General features: G+C 40.6%; 1 protein-coding gene across 2 annotated transcripts in view; it reads right to left on the reverse strand.

Moving 5' to 3' along the window:
• TRAPPC9 (trafficking protein particle complex subunit 9) overlaps positions 1–24,891 on the reverse strand; it is a 1,774,054-nt gene that overhangs the window by 1,448,875 nt on the left and 300,288 nt on the right. For both annotated transcript variants that reach the window (XM_053715382.1, XM_053715383.1), the window contains exon 13: positions 6,644–6,770. In XM_053715382.1, coding sequence (XP_053571357.1) covers positions 6,644–6,770 — 127 coding nt within the window. The remainder of the gene's footprint in view (positions 1–6,643; positions 6,771–24,891) is intronic.

Here is a 24,891-nt window from a genome sequence, read left to right on the forward strand (position 1 = left end):
AAACTCTGAAAAAGTGCACAGCAACTCCCTCCCAAGAAAAATGGGGAAGTAAGGCCAAAAACCAGCAGAGGTAAGCTACCTGCTAAGGGAAGGAAACCCTGCAAAGCCTCCCACCTAAGGAAAGGCCCACAAAACCTATTGATGATACACGGTCAAGTCTCAACAGAGTAGTCAGATCCCTGACCCCCACTCTGAGGCAACGGACCCAGCACCAAAGCGACTGGCAATGTCTGAAAGGACAAGGGAATTAAAAATTCCCTGAACCACCAAAACCCTCAGTAAGAAAAATAAGGGGATCCAGACCCCCCCCAAAGGATGAGCTTGGATTCCAAAACCCAGACCCAGCTCCCTTCCTGAAGATAAATGACACTCCCAAAAAAAGGAGACCCTATACTGAAAAACAGTAATGGCATGACACCAGAAGTCCAGCCCTTCACATGGCATCCAGCACACAATGCAGGGAGGACTCCACTGAACAGATATCAGGGTGTCAGGAATCAGACTGAGACGAGAAGTGCAAAAATAATCACACCTTTATTAATAGCAAAAAATAATAAAAAGTCCACAAGTCAAATAACAAGCCAGGAGTCAAAACCAGAGCTGGTAGTCAGACGAGCCGAGACAGGAGCCAAAGCGAATAGTCAGATGAGCCAGAATTAGGAACAAGGAAACAGCAGAGTCAGGAACAAGCCAGGGATCAAGAACCAGGAAGGACGTCAGGCAGCCAGGTAATACACAGGTACTATCCCAAACAGGTCTGAGACAACGCAAAGGCAAAGCATACTGAACAGAGGCCCTTTAAATAATAAGTGATGACTTTACAATTCTGAAACTGCATCCTGTCTCACATGGATGATGCACACCAGTCTGGCCATAAAAGGAAGTGCAGTAAATGAGCAGCATCCCCCAACAATGCACCATAGTCAGGAAGAGAGGTGAGTAAAATGGCTGCCAGCAGCACATGGCAAACACAACAGGGAGAAAACCCTGACAACAGAGGAAGAAAAAGACCTCTGGGGCACCAGGTGGATACTGTGGTATGTCAAATCCCCCGCAAAGGGAGGTGAAACGCAAACATAACAGCTCACCCGCCCACAGGCATGGAGGGTAAAGCCTTAGACGGAGAGCAAAAGGCCAATACCGATTGCCATCCGGCTACTACAGCTGGCCCAGTAGAAATTCCCAATCCTCTGATAAGACAGAGAAAAATCCACCAGAAGGGGCAAGAGGACATTCTGTAACTGGAAAAACTGGGCCATCCAGATCCAACCTAAGGGATCTGGACACAGAAACCCAAAATGTCCAGTCAAAAACAAAGAACAGGACAAGAAAACCGGATACCCGGAACCCGGAGCTGGCTTTAAAACTAATAACTCCTGAGGAACCATCGGGTTACCCGATCCGGAGAAGACCTTGCACCATGGGTGATGCAATCACAGCCACATCCAAGGGTCCTTGGACACTAAACTCTTGCATAAGTATCCCAGAGACAGAGAGCATAACTTCTAAAAGCTTGAGGGATAACACCCACTAAGTTTAAAGACTAAGGGAAACTTACAAGAGAACAGAGCTTAAAACCTAGAAAAACTAGTCTGAGAAGATAAATAGTCTCCAAAGATCCTCTCAGGATCAACCTCCCGGAAACCCCTACAGCTTGAAGATTTTACGATGAACGAGCATCCCAAAACTCCTGGCAAGCGACAGATCAAACCGAAACGCCTAAGCAGGGGCAACCGCAGGAAAAAAGAGACAACACAATCTCCAGAGCTCCAAAAACACAGGAGCAGACGAGATACCGTAGGGGGAAAAAAAGGCCAAAAAGCCGGAGCTTCCAGAAACAGATGACCAGAAAACCAGCCCCAAAAAGAGGAAAAGGAGGCATAAGCAACCTCGCCCCTTTAAGGACAATCCAAGAAAAAATACCAATAGAGGAGACGAATAATCGCCACCTGAACCTGGTAGTACGTACCATGGATTACCAAGGAATCATCTGAACTTCCAACCCTATTTGGAAGGAGAAAACTTTAGCTCCAGAGCCAAAGTACCTCAGGAACCCCCAGAGTAAGCATTAGCAGGATCCGAGCTCGGTAACCCTGCCAGCAATCAGGAACAGGACATTGAGGCCTTAGCACAATCCCCTTTTATGCCCCACCCAAAGGAATAAACGAGGACCAGCCTGACGTCTAGGAATGAAAGGCCTCCTATAACATGAAAAAGCAAGAAAAACAAGAAAACTAACTCTGCACCAGAGTAAGCAACACAGTACCCCAACCGGGTCAGCCAGTTATAACGGGCACCACGTGGATGATATAGACCTCAAGGAACAGAAAACTAGTGCACGACCAGAACCAGCCTGATACATAGGGCACCATAGAACTGTCCAAGGCCACAGAAAAGTCGAAGCCCTTGTAGGGATAGACAAAATAAACGATAGACATAACAATGTCCCAACTTATTTAACTTCCGCAAAAGTGATAAAGCGACCACAAAATTGCTAGTTTTACATTTCAGAGAAGAAATTGTTTTCCAAAAGAAAAACTAGAACAGACATGAGCTTTTCAAAAAGAAATAAAATACATCCTAACCGTAACAAAGTAAATGAGGGCAGCACCCACAGAACGCCCAAGAAGAATGGACACACTAACAGAACCAGCTGGTCAGAGAACCAATTCTTCCAAAGCTCAGAACTGGAATAAGATACCCCAAAAAAGAAAAAATTGAGACAACAAGGAGATTGACTTCATCCCTATTCGTCTAATCCTGCTTGCCGACTAGAACGAAAGACCGAGGATCCACCGACCCATTGGGACTGGGATTTTTCAGCACTGCCAAAACATGCTGCAGCAAGACACAAAGGCGCGCCAATCTAGAAAGGCAAGACTTACCTCCACCTCCACCGGGGCAACTGATGACCCTGGCCCGAGCGTTAGACCCCTGAAGCCTCAGAGGAAAACACTTCCCCAGAGGGCTGATCTGATGCAGACGATCCCACACCTGACGAGCCATGGTTAACGGAACACTGACAGTATATTTCTGGAAGATGTAAATGCGCCAACGCCATAGATATGGCCATGCGGAACCGTGCCCTAACTTCTGGAGGAAACAAGCCGCCTTCCGGGGTAACAGCATTTCGTACACCTGCTTGCGTAGCAAAAGAAGGTTCTGGGGCACGCGCCTTGCGGGATATGGGATCCTCAGGGGCGGATGGCTCTAAGTTCCCCGATTCGGGATAAAAGAGCACTCTAAATCGGCATTCGGAATATAACTGATGGGCAGGGATTACCCGGAATTTCATATTCTTCGCAAGAAGTAGAATCTGAATCAGAGACATCCGTCTCCAAAAAATCAGAATCCTCTATAACTTGGTGATATAAAGTATGGATAAACAATAAATGGCACCTTACTCCCCCAATGGCTGGGGCACTCACCACCTCCTATGACCCAGACAACTAGCGAAACAGACACTCTCCGTCGCCACACAGTCAGGAATACGTAAATAGAGAACAGAAACGAGACCAGGCCCGATCACAAGGTGCACCGTGCAGGCCAAAGTAAAAAGGCGACAGTCCACAAGGACCGCGCAGCCTGACAAAAAGGCCGGTATGTTCCGGATAGTCACGAGCCCAAATATCACTACACATTAGCAGACAGAATCACTTAACAAACATGATTAAAATTCCCACTGTTCAATAACCCCCCTCAAGAGATATTACCCCCTGATTCCATAAAGATAAAAGGAGTCCCACTGAGACCCTGACTTTTCTTTATATTACATTACATTCTCATATGGAAAGTAAAATTAAACAATCTTACCGGAATCTACGCCATGGAACCGGAACACAGACCTTCAAGTGTGACAGATAGTAGCATCGCTTTTGACATGGACTTGAGTGAAGAAAGCAGGCAGCGAAACTCGTCAACGCTGATTGCCTGTGGAGCTGTTAATATGAGTTGGGATGGTTTCGCAGAAAGACTCTCCCTGCATCTCCGGACTCTAGCTTTCATCCATGCTCTCACTGAGAGGCTGACAGGACTACTTAAAACTCCAGTCCCATTCCGAAGAGTACTACCCTCCATAAGAGACTTCTTGAATATTCCGACACTTCTCTGCCAACCTCCTGTGACAAAAGGCAAAGAATGACTGGGGGATGAGGGAAGATAGGGAGGTATTTAAGTATTTTGCTGGGGTGTCTTTGCCTTCTCCTGGTGGCCAGGTTCTGTATTTCCCAAAAGTAATGAATGCATCTGTGTACTCTCCCTGTTTAAGAAGAAAATATGTGCAGCAAAGTGATAATGCATTCCAAACATTTTTAAGCTCACCAAATATGTTAGTTTATTGCAAGACTTCAAAAAATATCTTGTAATTAAAAGGTGTTTACTGCCCTTTTAACATTGTTCTAAAGAAAATGCTTTTAAATCTACATAAAATGACTGATAGCTTATAGGTGAGCTCTTGACAACAAAATCACAGCAAAATATAAAGACTTTGCTCAACAAAAGCGGAACATTGATTAAACACACTGTCACTCTCACTTCCCTTCTCAAGTAAATGTCGACACATTACTTTTTAATTATACCTGTGTCAACAAACTGTCAAACTTATTATGAACACAAAAAAAACATGGGTAATAACTTTACTTTCTTAGATATTTTATGACAAAAGTTCACAAACAGCTTTATGAGTGATGGTAAAAAAAATGTATTTAGCCAACTAAAAAGGGCTACACGCAGAGCAGTTGTGGTGTTAAATCTATTCCTAATTCTTCATTTCAGTGTCATTTAGAAATGCTGCCATCTTAATATATCAGCGTCATTATTAACCTGGTAGCCAACATAATATATTTAGGGAAACTGTCCTGCTTATGTATATCCTGATACAAACTAAAGATGTAAATCTTGCCCTTTCCATTGGACAAAGGACAATATATTTGTGGCAATGGGCAAGCCACTCCTGTTCCGCCTGGCTCTATGGTAGAGTGGCACCCAGGCCCCACACTACTCCTCTCACTGTCCCGGTATTCAGAGACCCCAGAGCAGAGACAGCCCATTGCACAAAGTCTACTCCTCATCCCTACTACAATTAATGAGTAAACACTTATTTGGTGGCATTTCAAGGAATTTGGATATTTTGAAATGTAACACTTTAGACTTGAAAATACATTGTGATTTCTTTCATGAACCTGAACAGAAATTAGATTTAAAAAAAAATCAGAGAATTGCAATATTTTTGTGGAATTAACAATTACATTTTCCTTCATGTGTTTCTATTCATAGAAAAGAAATAGTCAATAAACCATAGACAAATTCTAAAACAAATATGTCAATTAAAACAATGTAAGCCATGTTTTATCAAACAATTTACATTTTAAATATAGGACACTATAAATACAACAGTTTCATGGCCAAATCAGTCATTTCCAAGATGGATGGCTCTGGGCTCAACCATAATGTCATGAAGAGGAGAATAAAAAAAACCTCAGCCATCTGCTTAGATGAGAGGAACGAGAGTCATTGAGAGTGGCAGATGCTGCAGGAGGAGCACAGATTATGGGATGTCCCATTCCAAAACCATAGGCACTAATTTGGAGTTGAAACCACACACACCCCTATTGCAGCTAAAACAGCCACCACTCTTCAAGGAATGATTTACACAAGATTTTTGAGTGTCTGTGGGAATTTGTACTCATTCAACCAAAAGGGTATTTGTGAGGTCAGGCACTGATTTTGGATGAGACGGTCTGGTTTGCAATCTGCGTTCTAATTCATCCCAAAGGCGTTTAATGGGGATGTGGTCAGGACTCTGTGCAGGCTACTTGAGTTCATTCACATCAACCTCGTCAAACCATGTCTTTATGTAGTTATTTTTGTGCACAGGGCACAGTCATGGAAGAACAAGAAAGGGACTACCCCAAAATGTTGTCTAAAATGTCTTGGTATCCTGTAATATTAAAATGACCCTTCACTAGAACTAAGGGGTCTAGCCAAAACCCTGAAAAACAGCCCTAGACCATTATTCCTCCTCCACAAAACTTTACAGTAAACACAGTAAATACATTGTGGTAGGTAGTATTCTCCTGGCATCCGCCACACTCAGATTCTTCCATCAGACTGCAAGATAATGAAGCGTGATAAATCACTCCAGAGAACACGTTTCTATTGATCCAGAGTCCAGCGGTGGCACGCTTTACACCATTCTAGCCGAGGCTTGGCACTGCACGTGAGACTTGTGTACAGCTGCACAATCATAGAAACCTAATTCATGAAGCTCCAGACACACGGTTCTTCTGCTGATGTTGCTTCCATATGTAGCTTGGAACTCGGTAGTGAGTGATAAGACTATTTTTACCTACTACGTGCTTCAGCACACGGCAGCCCTGCTCAGTAGAGTTGTCTAAATAAATTTGGCCATATAGTGTGTGCATATATTTTATACACACTCACACAGATCTTTTGCAATTTAACACTTAAAGGAGCATGAAAGACATATTTTGTGATTCAGACAGAGCAGACAAAAAAAGTTTACAATGTATTTCTATTATCAAATTTCCTTTGTTCTCATATTATTCTTTGTTGAAGAGCAAACCTAGGGTAGGAAGCCAGCATGTGTCTTGAGCTCTACATGACAAGGCCAAATGCATCTTACCGTTGACTGTAATCTGTCCTGTAGTTCTTGGTACGCCAACTAATGTAACAGGGTACAAGCCAGATTCAGCAGGAAGTGACAGAGCTGCTGGGAGAGACTCAAACTCAACTCCACTTGTTAAGAGGCCCTAAAAATAAAAACAAACCAATGAATAACCTGGTAACCATCAAATACAGGTATAACATTTAAACTCATTACCAAATAATTGGCTTAAAGGGACATGAAAGACAAAAAATAATAATCTTTCATGATTTAGGTAGAACATACCATTTTTAACAACTTTCCAGTTTACTTCTGTTATCCAATTTGCTTTGGGTTTTTTTTGTATTATTTGTTGAAGGAGCAGCAATGCACTACTGGTTTCTAACTGAAGACATGAGTGAGCCAATGACAATCAGTATATATATGCAGCCACCAATTAGCAGCTAGAACCTAGGTTTTTTTTACTGCTCCTGAGCTTCCCTAGATAAACCTTTTTAGCAAATGATAACAAGAGAAGGCAGAAAATTAAATAAGAGAAGTAAATTGGAAAGTTGTTTAAAATGGTATGCTCTGTCTAAAGCATGATAGTCTAATTATAACTTTACTGTCCCTTTAACAGTTAAGAAGAAAATGTGTTGAAAAGGGTAAGAATCTTAAGGATATCTCAGGCAGAACAAAACTAAATTTAACTTACATTGAGCAACACAGTTATAAACAGCTACTATTTCTGTCATTGCTAAAGGTTGTAAATCCTTATAGAAAAAAAAGAAATAGGATTATAAGTGACAGTAAATCTATGTTTGCTCTTCCAACAGTCATCTGTTACAGATACTATATAACCTTTACTTTTATTTATAGATACATGTTTACTGTTAGTTTTATTGTTAGATTACACAAAATGCAAAAAGAAACGGCTGAAAATGCGTTAGACCATTTCATTATTCACTATTGATTGCATATAACTCTGTGTTATCATCTGCAAAGGGAGGAAACATCATTAAAGTCCACTCCAGATGAGCAATGTAAATTACTGCGACTTGGCCAAAAATCATCTAGTGAGTCATGTGTGAAGCCACCAGGCAAACTCCCAGTAGTGCATTATTGTTAAAATACAGACTCCCATAAAGCACTCTTGCCTCATACCAATTATAAATGTATTTATCCATGTGTAAAAAGAAAACACAAAGACTGAATACAATTCACCAGGACCTTTTAAATGGGCGTGACACCTGGCTGATTTTAATGACCACAAGCTAATATTAAGCTAAAATGAACAAATATTAAAATGTTTCAATGCCTATTGCACAGAATATCATTAAAAAAAAGTAAGTTAAATTATGCAATTAATTTGTGCCTTTGATAGCAGAAAATGTTCTAATTTTAAAAAATATTACAGACTACACACAACCTGGCTACTTCATGATATCACCCAACAACAATTTTTTGTTGAGAACACTGAAATTGTAAATACCCTCAAAATAAAGATTTTAATTATAGTTCATAAGCACCAAACAAAGGCATTGCTCAGCGCTAACCGTAGAGCAGAAACTCCAGTGAGTGGTGCAACAGATGACACAAAAACAAACAAAAAAACGCTAACCTTAAAACTGTGAACACTAAATTTATTTTAAAGAGCTATACCAGGTTTTAGTTATTATTTATGCTTGGTCTGTTTAATTGAAACCCATCTCTTTCTAAACGCCTAATCCAAAAGTGGCAAATATCTGGCATGAGTTCAAGGTGGCACTCAAAACAAATTTGCTTACACTCCACCACTAAGCTGCCACTATACTTCCTGTTTTCATTGGGATCAGCTGTATTCGTTAATCTATTGTCACTATCAATCCATGCTATTTAGCAACAGTTCAAATAAATTTATTAATATTAAAATTTAAAGATTTTTTAACCTTTTGGAATTGCTTAAAAGTGCTAATGCTTTAAATTGTGATGCTGTTATTGACATCATTAATATTCATTCTAAGAGAATGTCCTTGGCAGTTCTTTCTGGAAGGGCTTGATTGTTAAACTATTGGTCCAAACTTTTATCTCTTTCATTTTAGGCAAAGATGTTGTTTGGTTCTGGTTTGGATGCTATTATCTCTACTGTTACTGGAGGTAAGGGAGCTCTTCTTCCTCAGGACAAAAAGTTCAAGCGTAAATCCAAAGTTTCTAATTGTTTTCACTCCTTTCGTCAGAACAGGAGGCAGAAATTACTTTTCTTCCTCTCGGAAACTAAGTTCATCTGTCTCTGTCTGGAAGCCTACTTCTAACTGGAAAAAGCTTAAGTAGTCCAAAAAATCTACTCCCTCATCCAAGTCTGCATGAAGGTATGGACCCTGATCCAGAGGCTCTGGTAGGAGGCAGGTTGTGCCTTTTTTAGAAGGCTTGGTTTCAGTCTCTTCAGGATTCCTGGGTTCTAAATATAATTTCTCAGGTTAATCGGATAGGTTTCAGAACAAGGCCTCTAAGAGGAAGGTTTATTCTGTCCAATGTACCAAAAAATCCAGTTAAGGCAAAGACATTTTTCAGTCAGTTTTAGATCTAGAATATATGGGAGTGATTGTTTGATTCCACTGTTGGAACAGGGGATGAGATTTTTTTTTTATTTCTTCATTGTTGCAAAGAAGGAAGGGACTTTCAAACCAGTTTTGGATCAAAAAGCTTTAAACAAGTTTCTCACTACTTTAGAAATGGAAACTATTTGGACTATTCTGCTTTTTGTTGAGCAAGGTCAGTTTATGTCCACAATAGATTTAAAGGATGCTTACCTTCATGTTACAATTCACAGGGCACATTATTAGTTTCTAAGGTTTCCCTTTCTGGATAAGTACTTTGTTTGTTCTCTACAATTTGCTAAAGCTGCCAGAATATTCTAAAAAAAAGTTCTTGTTTGTCTGTAATCAGAACTCATGGTGTTCAGGTGTTTTCTTACATAGACGATATCTTGGTTCAAGCTCCATCTTTACATTTAGCAAAATCTCACACCAGCAGACTGTTGTTGGTTCTTCAACATGGTTAGAGAATCAATTTTTCAAAGAGTTCTCTAGTTCCTCAGACAATTTGTTATTCTAGGAGTTCGATATAGGTTCAGTTTCCTTGAGTCTCTCTCTTTGACAGTTCACAGAAGGTTGAAGGTGGTGTCAGCTTGTAAAAATCTTTAGTCTCTTACTCACTTTCCCTCAGTCGTTCTTTGCAGGGAGGTATTAGGTCTCATGATTGCTGCTTTTGGTGCTATTCCGTATGCTCATTTTCACATGAGGCCTCTTCCGCTTTGTATGGTTCAGCAGTGGTGCAGGGATTATATTCAGCTGTTTCAAAAGATTTATCTAGATCACAGAACAAGTATGTCCCTGTCTTGGTGGCTGAATCATCAGCTTATTATGCAAGCTTCTTTTGTTTGTCATATTTGGACTGTGATAACTACAGATACAAGTCTTTCAGATCGGGAGCCATTTGGGGTCTCAGAAGACACAAGGAGTTTGGTTTCTATTGGTGACAAGGTTGCCAATAAACATTTTAGATTCTGTGCAATTTTGAGAGCACTTCCGACTTGGCCTCTGTTGAAAAGTGAGTCATACCTCCATTTTCAGATAATTTCACAGCAGTGGCTTACATCAATCACCGGAGCTTGCAGATCCCTAGCTTAGAAGGAAGTGTCTCAAATTCTTTCCTGGGCAGAAGCCAATTGTCTGATTTCTGCAGTTCATATTGCAGGAGTGAACAACTGGGAAGCAGATTTTCTAAGTCGTTAGTCAATGCATATAGGGGAGTGTGGTCTCTTCATCTGGATGTTTTCAAACAGAAAGTGGATCTTTGGGGTCTCCCAGAGATAGATCTGATGGCCTCTCTGTTAAACCACTTCCCAGATACTATGCAAGGTACAGGGACCCTCAGGCAGAGTTTGTGAATGCTCTGGTAGTTCATGGCCATTTGTTGTTCTTCCTCCTCTGGTTCTTCTTCCCAGAGTGATTATCAAGATCAGGCAAGATAAATAATCAGTAATCCTTATTGCTTCAGCTTGGCCTCTCAGGGTTTGGTATGCAGATCTGGTTCAGATCTTCAGCTGCCCTCCATGGCCACTTCCTCTGCGTCCGGACCTTCTGTGTCAAGGTTTTTCCGTTAGGTTCTCAAATTTCTAAGTTTGATGGCATGGAGATTGAGCTGTTTGAGAGGTTTTTCTGATTCTGTTATTGAGACTTTGTACAGGCCCACAATCCTGTGACTAGTGTTGGGATCATGTTTTTTCCTAGCATTCTTTTAGAATTCCTAGGATTTTGCTGTTTTTGCAGGATGGTTTAGATAAGGGTTTTTCTGCCAGCACTTTGAAAGGTTAGATTTCTGTTCTTTCAGTTTTGTTCTCTTATGAAGATTGCTAATCTTCTAGACATTCATGGTTTTAAACTGTTATTAAGCCAATTTCTCCTCCTTGGAATCTAAATTTAGTATTAAAAGTTGTGTAGGCTCCTTCTTTTGGAGCCTACGCATAAGTAACCTTCTTACTTGGAAGGTTTTGGGTTATCTCTTCTGCTAGAATAGTATGAGTAATGAGTAATCTGCTCTTTCATGTGATCGTCTCTATTTTATTTTTCATCAGGATAAGGCTTTTTCGAGGACTAAATTTGGCTTTTTACCTATGATTGTGTCTTCAAATAAGAGGGGAAATTGTTGTCCCTTCTTTATGTCATAATCCTATGACTTCTTCAGAGAGGCCCCTTCATAACTTGGATGTTGTAAGAGCCTTGAAGAACTATGTAGATGCTACTATGGATATCAGGCAAACTTCTAGTTTGCTTGTTCACCTTTCCAGTTCCAGGAAGGGGCCGACAGCTTCTGCTGTTTCTGTGGCTTCTTAGTTGAAACTTTTGATCTACAAGGCTTACATGGAAGTGGGACAACCTCCACCTAAAAATTGATTACTGACCATTCTACTAGGTCAGTTGCCACTTCCAGAGCTTTTAAGAATGTTTCTGCTGACCAAATGGGCAGCTACTTTTACTAAATTCTACTATTTTGATGTTTTTGCATCTTCTGGTGCAGTCTTTGTTAGAAAAATCCTTCAGGAAGTTGTCTCAGGTTAATTTTCTTTTTGCATGTCGGTTATTTTAATTGCATTGAAAAAAAAAGATGATATTTACACTATTAATACTTTGGGTTCTATTTGGGTTGTGGATTTTTATTATTCCACCCTTATTTCTCATTACTTGTGGACTCCACTGCTTCTGTATTCCAAGGAGTAATGGATTGTGGACTCTCACCATCATCAAAACATAATTTATGCTTCCCTGATAAATTAATTTATTTAATGGCAGTGAGAGTGCACCCTGTTTTTGAGTTGATTTATTTTTGTGCACATTTTTTTCATTGCTCCTATTATTTTGCTCTCTTACTTTTCCTACCTTTTTTTGCTTGGCTATACGTCAGCCTAGTTTACCAGTGAGGTGGAAGCGGTTTTATAGAGCTCTTGAAGTTTGGCAATCTTTGCCTCTTCCCTAGTGGCAGGGAAGAGACTCTCACCACCAAGAAAGAAATTAATTTAACAGGGAAGTATAAATTATTTTTTTATTTTTTTTACTTTAATTGTTTTACTCTCTTTAAATAAAAAAAAATACAAGCATTCAATAACTTTTTTTTAACATGATTATCGCCATTCTGGGCAACCCTTTCAAAAGGTTTGTCAAACCTGCGCTAAACAGTACACTTGCCAACTTAGTGGTCCGAATGTGTGGGATACTGTCAGGGTTGCCAGATGCAGTTTTTCACCCAACTGTCTTTGTCTTTAAAGTCCCATGAGTGGCAACAACATTTTAAAAGTGTCCAATGCATAACAGACATGGCCCAGAAAGAAGTGACACTTGGCATGTACTTCTGTGTTAGTGGAAGCAATTAGGGATGTGCAATTGGATCCTTTGTGATGATCCAAATGCGGAAGTAAGCAGCTGCTCGTGCCCTTCGGATCTTTTCGTAGCCAGATTGATTCTTGTAAAAGATCCCCACTATAAAGATCTGGTTTTGCCTGCAGTAACCAATGCAGGGAGGTGCTGTAAATTTGAAGTCAATAGACATTTCTCAAGATTCTTAACTACAAGAAAGAAGCTGTACAGTCAGTTAAATGATATATTTCAAATGTACATTTAAAGGGATGTGCGCATTCTATTTCAACAAGGGATACCAAGAGAACAAAAGCACATTTGAAAAAAGAAGTTGATTTAAAAGTGTCTTAAAATGACATGTGCTATCTGAATCATGCAAGTTTGATTTTGACTTTCCTATCCCTTTAAGTACACTTGACAGCTATTATATACTATACAGTCTTACAGAATGAACACCATTACTTTGGCTCCTCCAAACGCAGATAACTAGAGGCAGCACAGGGATTAATTACTGAACATTATGACTGCTATGTGTATCAAATAAGAATCTAAAAATACTTAATATATATTTTTTATTTTTTTTTTAAAAAAGCATTCAGGATCTGTACAAAATGTTAAGATCATCAAATATATTTGACACTTCAGATGTTTATTAGTACATAAATTTGCTGATGCACAAAAATGTATGAAGTATGAATTCAAATCTTAATAATAATAACCCACAGAGACAGAAAATTGTCTAAAAATACAAATATACTGATTTTATTTATTTTAATGGAATTAAATTAAAGGACCATTTCTGACTTTAAAAAGCCACTGTACTGTAAAATGTGTTCCCAATGGTTCGTTTCCCCCAGACAGTGTATTAAATTAGTTACAAGTCGTTCCTTTAGATTCATTTTATCATCTTGTGAAATTGCTGCTTTTTTACCGGTTAATACCACCAATTCTACAGAAAATATCAGTACTTAAGTACTGGTTACAGAAAAGCTATGTAAACGAGAGTAATCTACATAAATCAATCTCACAGTGGGAGGTAAAAGAGAAAGCACAGCTTATTTCAAGGTGTGTTCCTGAAACTGCTTTGATTAACTCTTATCAGCAGGTTGTCAGAGCACAGTATTCCTTTAACCATGAGATTATTGTGAGCATTAATAAACAGCAATGCATTAAGACAATTCTCTAATGCATTAGAGCATTTTCTTGTTGCAGTTTTCTGCAATAGCAGACCAATCAACAGAGGGCCCTGGTGCTCCCCAAAGTAACTTAGTTAGTCGTAATTATATATGCTGCTCTGTATAATGATTTTGAGGATAGATAGATGAAAGATAGATGAATAGATGGAATATATACACTAGATGGAGTAGATAGATAGACAGGAAGATAGATAGACAGTACCTGCAATAAGCACTAATAAAAGGCTCCCGTAGTTTAGAATTGAACACATTTTGCAAACGCTTTTTATATAGATTGGCTGCTATAGCCCCCCCCCCCCCCCCAAGCACCTGTGCCCTAGTGCCAAACCACCTCCTGCACCAATGATAGTTCCGCCCCTGGGTTTTATGTACTTTTAAAGCTTATAAAAAGACTATCTGTAGACTTCCGGTAGCTGCCATCTTACTGGCCGCAAAAAAATCTCCTACAAAGGTCCGTGTAATCTGTTAATATACCTATTTTGAAGCAGCAATCATAAATATTTTCAGTAGTCAAATGCATAAGAAGATATCCAGCATTGACAGGTCAAACCATTTTCAAAATTGGTGAGCTCAAAATAGAGAATAGTCAGCAGCAAGGGCCTGCATTCTGCAAGATTGATGCAGGTCTCAATGGCGTGGCATCGTCAAGTTACTCCCCAGCTGCAACCCCCCTCTCTGAGTGAGAGGCTATCTATGCTCATTCTATTCAACAAGTTCATACTTATGTGGTGTAATGCTTCTAAATTGGATCTTTCTGAAACTTTAATGCAGAGATTGGATACTTTAGATATGCGAAGCACTACTAATATGGCGGAGCTGGACACATGAGAGTAAAAAACAGAATTTATGCTTACCTGATAAATTACTTTCTCCAACGGTGTGTCCGGTCCACGGCGTCATCCTTACTTGTGGGAATATCTCTTCCCCAACAGGAAATGGCAAAGAGTCCCAGCAAAGCTGGCCATATAGTCCCTCCTAGGCTCCGCCCACCCCAGTCATTCGACCGACGGACAGGAGGAAAAAAATAGGAGAAACCATAGGGTGTCGTGGTGACTGTAGTTAGAGAAAATAATTCATCAGACCTGATTAAAAAACCAGGCCGGGCCGTGGACCGGACACACCGGTGGAGAAAGTAATTTATCAGGTAAGCATAAATTCTGTTTTCTCCAACATTGGTGTGTCCGGTCCACGGCGTCATCCTTACTTGTGGAAACCAATACCAAAGCTTTAGGACATGGATGAAGGGACGGAGAAAATCAGGTTACCTAAACGGAAGGCACCACGGCTTGCAAAACCTTTTCTCCCAAAAATAGCCTCTGAAGAAGCAAAAGTATCAAATTTGTAAAATTTGGCAAAAGTGTGCAGTGAAGACCAAGTCGCTGCCTTACATATCTGATCAACAGAAGCCTCGTTCTTGAAGGCCCATGTGGAAGCTACAGCCCTAGTGGAGTGAGCTGTGATTCTTTCAGGAGGCTGCCGTCCGGCAGTCTCATAAGCCAATCGGATGATGCTTTTAAGCCAAAAGGAAAGAGAGGTAGAAGTTGCTTTTTGACCTCTCCTTTTACCAGAATAGACGACAAACAGAGAAGAAGTTTGTCTGAACTCTTTTGTAGCTTCTAAGTAGAACTTTAGAGCACGGACTACATCTAAATTGTGTAGCAAACGTTCCTTCTTTGAAACTGGATTCGGACACAAAGAAGGTACAACTATCTCCTGATTAATATTTTTGTTGGAAACAACCTTTGGTAGAAAACCAGGCTTAGTACGCAAAACAACCTTATCTGAATGGAACACCAGATAGGGTGGAGTACACTGTAGAGCAGATAACTCAGAAACTCTTCTAGCAGAAGAAATAGCAACCAAAAACAAAACTTTCCAAGATAACAACTTAATATCTATGGAATGTAAAGGTTCAAACGGAACCCCTTGAAGAACTGAAAGAACTAGATTTAAACTCCAGGGAGGAGTCAAAGGTCTGTAAACAGGCTTGATCCTAACCAAATCCTGAACAAATGCTTGAACATCTGGCACAACTGCCAGACGTTTGTGTAGTAGGACAGATAAAGCAGAAATCTGTCCCTTTAGAGAACTCGCAGATAATCCTTTATCCAAACCTTCTTGTAGAAAGGAAAAGAATCCTAGGAATCTTTATCTTATTCCATGGGAATCCCTTGGATTCACACCAGCAGATATATCTTTTCCATATTTTATGGTAAATCTTTCTAGTTACCGGTTTTCTGGCTTGGACCAGAGTATCTATCACGGAATCTGAAAACCCACGCTTTGATAGAATCAAGCGTTCAATCTCCAAGCCGTCAGCTGGAGGGAGACCAGATTTGGATGTTCGAATGGACCCTGAACAAGAAGGTCCTGTCTCAAAGGTAGCTTCCATGGTGGAACCGATGACATATTCACCAGGTCTGCATACCAAGTCCTGCGTGGCCACGCAGGAGCTATCAAGATCACCAAGGCCCTCTCCTGTTTGATCCTGGCTACCAGCCTGGGGATGAGAGGAAACGGTGGAAACACATACGCTAGGTTGAAGGTCCAAGGCGCTACTAGTGCATCCACTAGAGTCGCCTTGGACCCGTAGCAAGGAACCTTGAAGTTCTGACGAGACGCCATCAGATCCACATCTGGAATGCCCCATAGTTGCGTCAACTGGGCAAAGATCTCCGGGTGGAGTTCCCACTCCCCCGGATGGAATGTCTGACGACTCAAATAATCCGCTTCCCAGTTTTCCACACCTGGAATGTGGATCGCAGATAGGTGGCAGGAGTGATTCTCCGCCCATTGTATGATTTTGGTCACTTCTTTCATCGCCAGGGAACTCCTTGTTCCCCCCTGATGATTGAGATACGCAACAGTCGTCATGTTGTCTGATTGGTATCTTATGAATCTGGCCTTTGCTAGCTGAGGCCAAGCCCTGAGAGCATTGAATATCGCTCTTAGTTCCAGAATGTTTATCAGGAGAAGAGACTCTTCCCGAGACCACAGTCCCTGAGCTTTCAGGGATTCCCAGACCGCGCCCCAGCCCACTAGGCTGGCGTCGGTCGTGACGATGACCCACTCTGGACTGCGGAAGCTCATTCCCTGGGATAGGTGATCCTGGGTTAGCCACCAACGGAGTGAGTCTCTGGTCTTCTGATCTACTTGAATCACTGGAGACAAGTCTGTATAGTCCCCATTCCACTGTTTCAGCATGCACAGTTGTAATGGTCTTAGATGAATTCGCGCAAAAGGAACTATGTCCATTGCTGCAACCATCAATCCTACTACTTCCATGCACTGAGCTATGGAAGGACGAGGAATAGAATGAAGAACTTGACAAGCGTTTAGAAGTTTTGACTTTCTGACTGTCAAGAAAATCCTCATTTCTAAGGAATCTATTATTGTTTTCAAGAAGGGAACCCTTGTCGACGGAGACAGGGAACTTTTTTCTATGTTCACCTTCCATCCGTGAGATCTGAGAAAGGCCAGAACGATGTCTGAGTGAGCCTTTGCCTTTGAAAGAGACGACGCTTGTACTAGAATGTCGTCCAAGTACGGTACTACTGCAATGCTCCTTGGTCTTAGAACCGCTAGAAGGGATCCGAGTACCTTTGTGAAAATCCTTGGAGCAGTGGCTAACCCGAATGGGAGGGCCACAAACTGGTAATGTTTGTCCAGAAAGGCGAACCTTAGGAACTGATGATGTTCTTTGTGGATAGGGATATGTAGATACGCATCCTTTAGATCCACGGTAGTCATAAATTGACCTTCCTGAATTGTGGGTAGAATCGTTCGAATGGTTTCCATCTTGAACGATGGTACTCTGAGAAATTTGTTTAGGATCTTTAAATCCAGGATTGGTCTGAAAGTTCCCTCTTTTTTGGGAACTACAAACAGATTTGAGTAAAATCCCATTCCTCGTTCCGCCGTTGGAACTGGGAGTATCACTCCCATCTTTAACAGGTCTTCTACACAATGTAAGAATGCCTGTCTCTTTATTTGGTTTGAGGATAAGTGAGACATGTGGAACCTTCCCCTTGGGGGTAGTTCCTTGAATTCCAGAAGATAACCCTGAGAAACTATTTCTAGCGTCCAGGGATCCTGAACATCTCTTGCCCAAGCCTGAGCAAAGAGAGAGAGTCTGCCCCCTACTAGATCCGGTCCCGGATCGGGGGCTACTCCTTCATGCTGTTTTGTTAGCAGCAGCAGGCTTCTTGGCCTGCTTACCCTTGTTCCAGCCTTGCATCGGTTTCCAGGCTGGTTTGGTCTGTGAGGTATTACCCTCTTGCTTAGAGGATGCAGAATTAGAGCCCGGTCCGTTCCTGAAATTACGAAAGGAACGAAAATTAGACTTATTCTTGGCTTTGAAAGGCCTATCTTGTGGGAGGGCGTGGCCCTTTCCCCCAGTGATGTCTGAGATAATCTCTTTCAATTCTGGACCAAAGAGAGTTTTACCCTTGAAGGGGATATTAAGCAATTTTGTCTTGGATGATACATCCGCTGACCAAGACTTTAGCCAAAGCGCTCTATGCGCCACAATTGCAAACCCTGAATTTTTCGCCGCTAATCTAGCTATTTGCAAAGCGGCATCTAAAATAAAAGAGTTAGCCAACTTAAGTGCGTGAACTCTGTCCATAACCTCCTCATATGGAGTCTCTCTACTGAGCGACTTTTCTAGTTCCTCAAACCAGAACCACGCTGCTGTAGTGACAGGAACAATGCACGAAATGGGTTGAAGAAGGTAACCTTGCTGTACAAAAATCTTTTTAAGCAAACCCTCCAATTTTTTATCCATAGGATCTTTGAAAGCACAATTATCCTCGATAGGAATAGTAGTGCGCTTGTTTAGAGTAGAAACTGCCCCCTCGACCTTAGGGACTGTCTGCCATAAGTCCTTTCTGGGGTCGACCATAGGAAATAATTTCTTAAATATAGGAGGGGGAACAAAAGGTATGCCGGGCTTCTCCCATTCCTTATTCACTATGTCCGCCACCCGCTTGGGTATAGGAAAAGCGTCGGGGTGCACCGGAACCTCTAGGAACTTGTCCATCTTGCATAATTTTTCTGGAATGACCAGGTTGTCACAATCATCCAGAGTAGATAACACCTCCTTAAGCAGTGCTCGGAGATGTTCTAATTTAAATTTAAATGTCACAACATCAGGTTCAGCCTGTTGGGAAATTTTTCCTGAATCTGAAATTTCCCCATCTGACAAAACCTCCCTCATGGCCCCTTCAGATTGGTGTGAGGGTATGACAGAACAATTATCATCAGCGCCCTCCTGCTCTTCAGTGTTTAAAACAGAGCAATCGCGCTTTCTCTGATATGCAGGCATTTTGGATAAAATATTTGCTATGGAGTTATCCATTACAGCCGTCAATTGTTGCATGGTAATAAGCATTGGCGCGCTAGAAGTACTAGGGGCCTCCTGCGTGGGCAAAACTGGTGTAGACACAGAAGGAGATGATGTAGAACCATGTCTACTCCCTTCATCTGATGAATCATCTTGGGCAGCTTCATTATCTGTGACAGTACTGTCCTTACTTTGTTTGGACGCTTTGGCACAATTATCACATAATTTAGAAGGGGGAGACACATTGACTTTCATACATATAGAACATAGCTTATCTGAAGGCACAGACATGTTAAACAGGCTTAAACTTGTCAGTAAAACACAAAAACCGTTTTAAAACAAAAACGTTACTGTCTCTTTAAATTTTAAACAGAGCACACTTTATTACTGAATATGCGAAAAAATATGAAGGAATTGTTCAAATTTTACCAAAATTTCACCAGAGTGTCTTAAAGCATTAAAAGTATTGCACACCAATTTTCAGAGCTTTAACCCTTAAAATAACGAAACCGGAGCCGGTTACAGTTTTAACCCCTCTACAGTCCCAGCTACAGCCTTTGCTGCGACTCTACCAAGCCCAGAGGGGAATACGATACCAAATGACGCCTTCTAGGGACTTTTCCAACTATTTTCAGGTCCTCACACATGCATCTGCATGTCTTGCTCTCAAAAACAACTGCGCAGTAATGGCGCGAAAATGAGGCTCAGCCTACAACTGGGAAGGCCCTTCCTGACTGGAAAAGGTGTCTAACATAGTGTCTGACGTTAAAAAAACGTTCCCCAAGTTTATAAGTGTGAAATACCAGCATAAACATGTATAAAATGCCCAAATAAAGCAATCGATTCTGCCCATAAAAGTGTCTACCAGTTTTATAGCCCATATTAAGCCCTTTATTCTGCTTGAGACTAAGAAAATGGCTTACCGGTCCCCAAGAGGGGAAATGACAGCCTTCCAGCATTACACAGTCTTGTTAGAAATATGGCTAGTCATACCTTAAGCAGAAAAGTCTGCTAACTGTTTCCCCCAACTGAAGTTACTTCATCTCAACAGTCCTATGTGGAAACAGCAAAGGATTTTAGTTACTGTCTGCTAAAATCATCTTCCTCTCACAAACAGAATTCTTCATCTCTTTCTGTTTCAGAGTAAATAGTACATACCAGCACTATTTTAAAATAACAAACTCTTGATAGTAGAATAAAAAAACTACAACTAAACACCACATACTCTTAACCATCTCCGTGGAGATGTTGCCTGTGCAACGGCAAAGAGAATGACTGGGGTGGGCGGAGCCTAGGAGGGACTATATGGCCAGCTTTGCTGGGACTCTTTGCCATTTCCTGTTGGGGAAGAGATATTCCCACAAGTAAGGATGACGCCGTGGACCGGACACACCAATGTTGGAGAAATTGAGATCCCTGATCAACCATACAATACATTGCCTAAACTTGGAGCTAAGCTTGGGGGCTGCGATGAACTCTTTAGTGTCAGCAGCTAGGCAGGAGCCGGCAGTTCCATCTATTAAAGAATCAGAGGCTATTGAGCTTAATATTATAAAGGCTGAATCTGAGAAGCCAATGCTGCTCTCCTCAAAGGGATCTATAGCAGAGGCTCTGTGTGCCACACTACCCCACTTGAGAGGGCGTGCTCCACATCAGGGACTTTTGCTAAGAAATGGTCCTTCAGATCAGAATTCTTCACAAAGCTCCGAGGCTCAATCGGTACCCACACCACAGGACCCTGAGACTTTATGGTCTACAGTCATTGAGCTGGTGTCAGAGTATTTCAGTTATGCTGCTTTTCCTTTAAGGTGTACTAACCAATCACAGGTACACACTCCCTTTATCACACCTGCTCACACCCCCAAGCTTTGCTTAGTAATTTGTAAAACTCCCTGAGAGACATACTTGTTCCTGAGCTAACTACCAATTTAACTATACTTTAAACAACCTAAGGATTTCAAAGTACTATTCAACTATTTCTATCTGTGTGAGCAAACCTAATATAATCATTTCAGAGTGTTTATTTATATTTCAGACTGATTCAGGCTTTCTGTTTCATCTCTCCCTGAACCGGATGCCTGCAGTTTTCACAGACTTCCAGCTGCACTCAGCTAATCAGACTGCAGCCTGTTCCACATTTTCACAGACTGATTTACCTAACTAAGGAGTGTAATATCCAATCTCATCAAAGGTAACTCTCAAACCTTGTTCCATAATTGTTTCAGCTTTAATATTGTCAGAAATCCTTCTGAGCTCTGGATAAGTGATTGTGGTGACATCACACTCCAAACACCGCGCCTCTCTCCCTCAACACAGGATCTCATCTCTGCATGTCAGCTGCAGCTTCAACTGAAGGGAGACAAGCATATCTGATCTGGTTAGTTAACTAAAGTATAAGATTTCGATGTCTAATGACTGTATGACTACTACTTGCATTTATTCCTGAACTACAAAGTACCTTGCTAACTTACTAATTTCCTGTGCTGTTTGTATCTGACTGTTAGCTAAACAGTTCAGAATCCTACCAATATTAAAAGGCTTAATTTACACCAAATCAACCTGGTGTCACTTCACATAGTGTTCACTTTCTGATTTGGTGTTACAAAACACAATTTTATTGTCTTTAAATTTAACAGTTACTCAAGTTAATACTGTTAATGTTACATATTACTAAGCCTGAAAAAGAAAAGTAAGCTGGTTAAAGTTATGGATCCAGCTGAATTACCCCAGGTTGTTTATAATTTGAGTCAGAAAATCGACCAGATGGGGCAAGCTATTAGAGACTTACAAGTGGAGAATAAAGTGTTAAAGGATATGTTCAAGGACAATAGAGAACAAAGATTTCCTACACCTGAACCACAAGTGAGTTTGCCAGAAGCATTTTCTGGTGACAGAAGGAATTACAGACAGTTTAAAAATGCATGTTATCTATTGTACAACCTAAAGCCTCTCACTTATCCCACTGATAGAGTGAAGGTTCTTACCACTGTATCATATTTAAGAGCAGAGCCTAGGAAATGGGCTGATCAATTATTTGAAACCAATTCACCTATCCTAAATTCATTAATAGATTTTTTTAATGCATTGGATGAATTGTATACAGATACAGATGTACAACTAACAGCTGAACATAAAATGAGACAACTAAAGCAAGGGAAGAAGCCTATTGAAGATTACACCGCAGAATTCAAGTTGCATGCTTCTGATTCCTCTTGGAGTATGAGTTCTTTAAGAAATCAGTACAGGTTAGGGTTATCCGAAAGTATAAAGGATGAACTCTCTCGTATAGAAATGCCCAATACTTTAGAAGCTATGATTAAGGTAGCCACACAGATAGACAGAAGACTGAGAGAAAGAAAGGCAGAAAGAATGCAGACAGAAACAACACCACGATCTCATGCATCTTCTTATTCTCCAACTACTACTATCAGTTCAGAAACCATTACTCCTATGGAAATTGGAGTGATTAAAGGGCCGCTTACCCAAGAGGAGAGGATGAGAAGAAGATCTAAACAACTGTGTATGTACTGTGCCAGCCCTAACCATACCGTTTCTGAATGCCCAGTTCTTCGCAAGAACAAGAAGAGTAAGTTAATCATGTTACATAATTCACACTATAGTAACAGTTCAACAGCTTACTGTAACCTCTCTCTTTTACTACAGTGGGACCTTAGAAGATTGGAGACAACTGCCATCATTGATTCGGGCGCCTTTGGCAATTTCATTGATGCTACTATAGTAACAAAAAATAAAATTCCAACTGTTTTGAAAAAGATACCGGTGTCCCTCAAAGTTATTGATGGTTCAACACTAACAGAAGGTCCAGTCACACACCACACTGTCCCACTACTTGTACTTACACCCGAAGGACATACAGAATACATCACCTTTGATGTCATACCTTCTCCTCATTTTCCAGTTATTTTAGGGGTTCATTGGTTACAACTTCATAATCCCACAATAGATTGGTCTACATTTAAGTTATCTTTACACTCTGCATATTGTAAGAATACTTGTTATCCTCAACAATCTATCATGCTAACTTCTACTGAAGAATTTAACATCCCAAAAGTTTATAATGAGTTTGCAGATGTCTTTAGCAAAACCGAAGCTGAATCTTTACCTCCCCATAGGGTATACGATTGCCCTATAGAACTAATACCAGGTTCCACCCTACCAGTTGGCCATTTATACCCATTAAGTCAAGCCGAACTCGATTATTTCAAACAATACCTACAAGATAACCTTAAAAAAGGTTTCATTAGACCATCTTCATCCCCAACAGCAGCAGGTATGTTCTTTGTGACAAATAAGGATTCTAGTTTGAGACCAATAATTGATTACAGAGAGCTAAATAAACGAACCGTTAAAAACCGATATCCGTTACCATTAATTCCGGAACTAATTGAAAGACTTACCAATGCCAGGATTTTCACAAAGCTTGACCTGCGCAGCGCTTACAATTTAATTCGCATTAGAGAAGGTGACGAATGGCTTACTGCTTTCCGAACCAGGTATGGTTCTGTATGAATATTTAGTGATGCCATTCGGCCTTTGTAATGCGCCCGCAGCCTTCCAACATTTCATTAACGACATTTTTCGTGACTTACTGGATATATGCATAGTCGTTTACCTAGACGACATTCTCATTTACTCCAACAATATGACAGATCACATCAAACATGTACGTTGGGTGCTTGCCAGATTAAAAGTACATAAATTATATGCTAAATTGGAAAAATGTTCATTCCACAAATCAACAATTTCATTTTTAGGTTATACAATTTCCTCCTCAGGAATTCAGATGCAAACCGAAAAGGTAGATTCCGTTAGAGACTGGCCAGTACCAACCAATAAAAAAGAACTACAGAGATTCTTAGGCTTCACTAATTACTATCGCAAATTTATTAGAGATTTTTCTGGGATAGTAAAACCACTCACGCAACTCACCGGCTCCACAGTATCATTCCATTGGACCCAGAAACATACTGAAATATTTCAACATTTAAAAAATTGATTCATCTCAGCACCAATCTTAAGATTTCCAAATGTAAATTTACAATATGTTTTGGAGGTAGACTCATCAGACTACGCAATCGGTGCCATTCTATCACAACGTACTTCAGAAAGCTGCCCACTTCATCCTGTATCCTTTTTCTCCAAGATTATGTCTCCTGCTGAAAAGAACTATACCATCGGTGATAAAGAACTACTAGCTTTTAGGAGGGCACTAGAATTTTGGAGACATCTCTTGGAGGGAGCCCAGCATCCCATATTAATTTATACGGATCACAAGAACTTACAATACCTCCAAAATAACAAAACACTGTCCTCACGTTAGGTGCGATGGAGTTTATACTTTTCTAGATTTGACTTTCACATCATTTACAAACCTGCTAACAAAAATGGAAAGGCTGATGCCCTCTCAAGACAACTTCTAAAGATCGATGACTCTCCAACTGCAACTGCTATTATACCAGCAGAAAAATTCATTGGTTTCACTTCAGATCTCTTAACAGAAATAAGAAATTCCTCAGCTCCTGTTGAACAAGTTCATAACAAAAACATCAAGCAAAAAGATGGTGTTTACTACTATAATGATCGAATATTCTTACCAACTGACTTACGTTTAAAGATTCTAAACGAACATCATGACACTCCTTTAGCAGGACATCCAGGGGTAAATAGGACTCTGGAACTAATTTCCAGGAATTACTGGTGGCCTCACATGAAGGATACAATCAAGGAATACATTAAAAGTTGTGTAATATGTCAGATCTCAAAAAATGACCGGTCAACACCTTATGGACTGCTTATGTCCCTCCCAGTTTCGAATTCTCCATGGCAGCAGATTGG

Source organism: Bombina bombina, chromosome 5 (genome assembly GCF_027579735.1).
Source record: "Bombina bombina isolate aBomBom1 chromosome 5, aBomBom1.pri, whole genome shotgun sequence".
Classification (NCBI taxonomy): domain Eukaryota; kingdom Metazoa; phylum Chordata; class Amphibia; order Anura; family Bombinatoridae; genus Bombina; species Bombina bombina.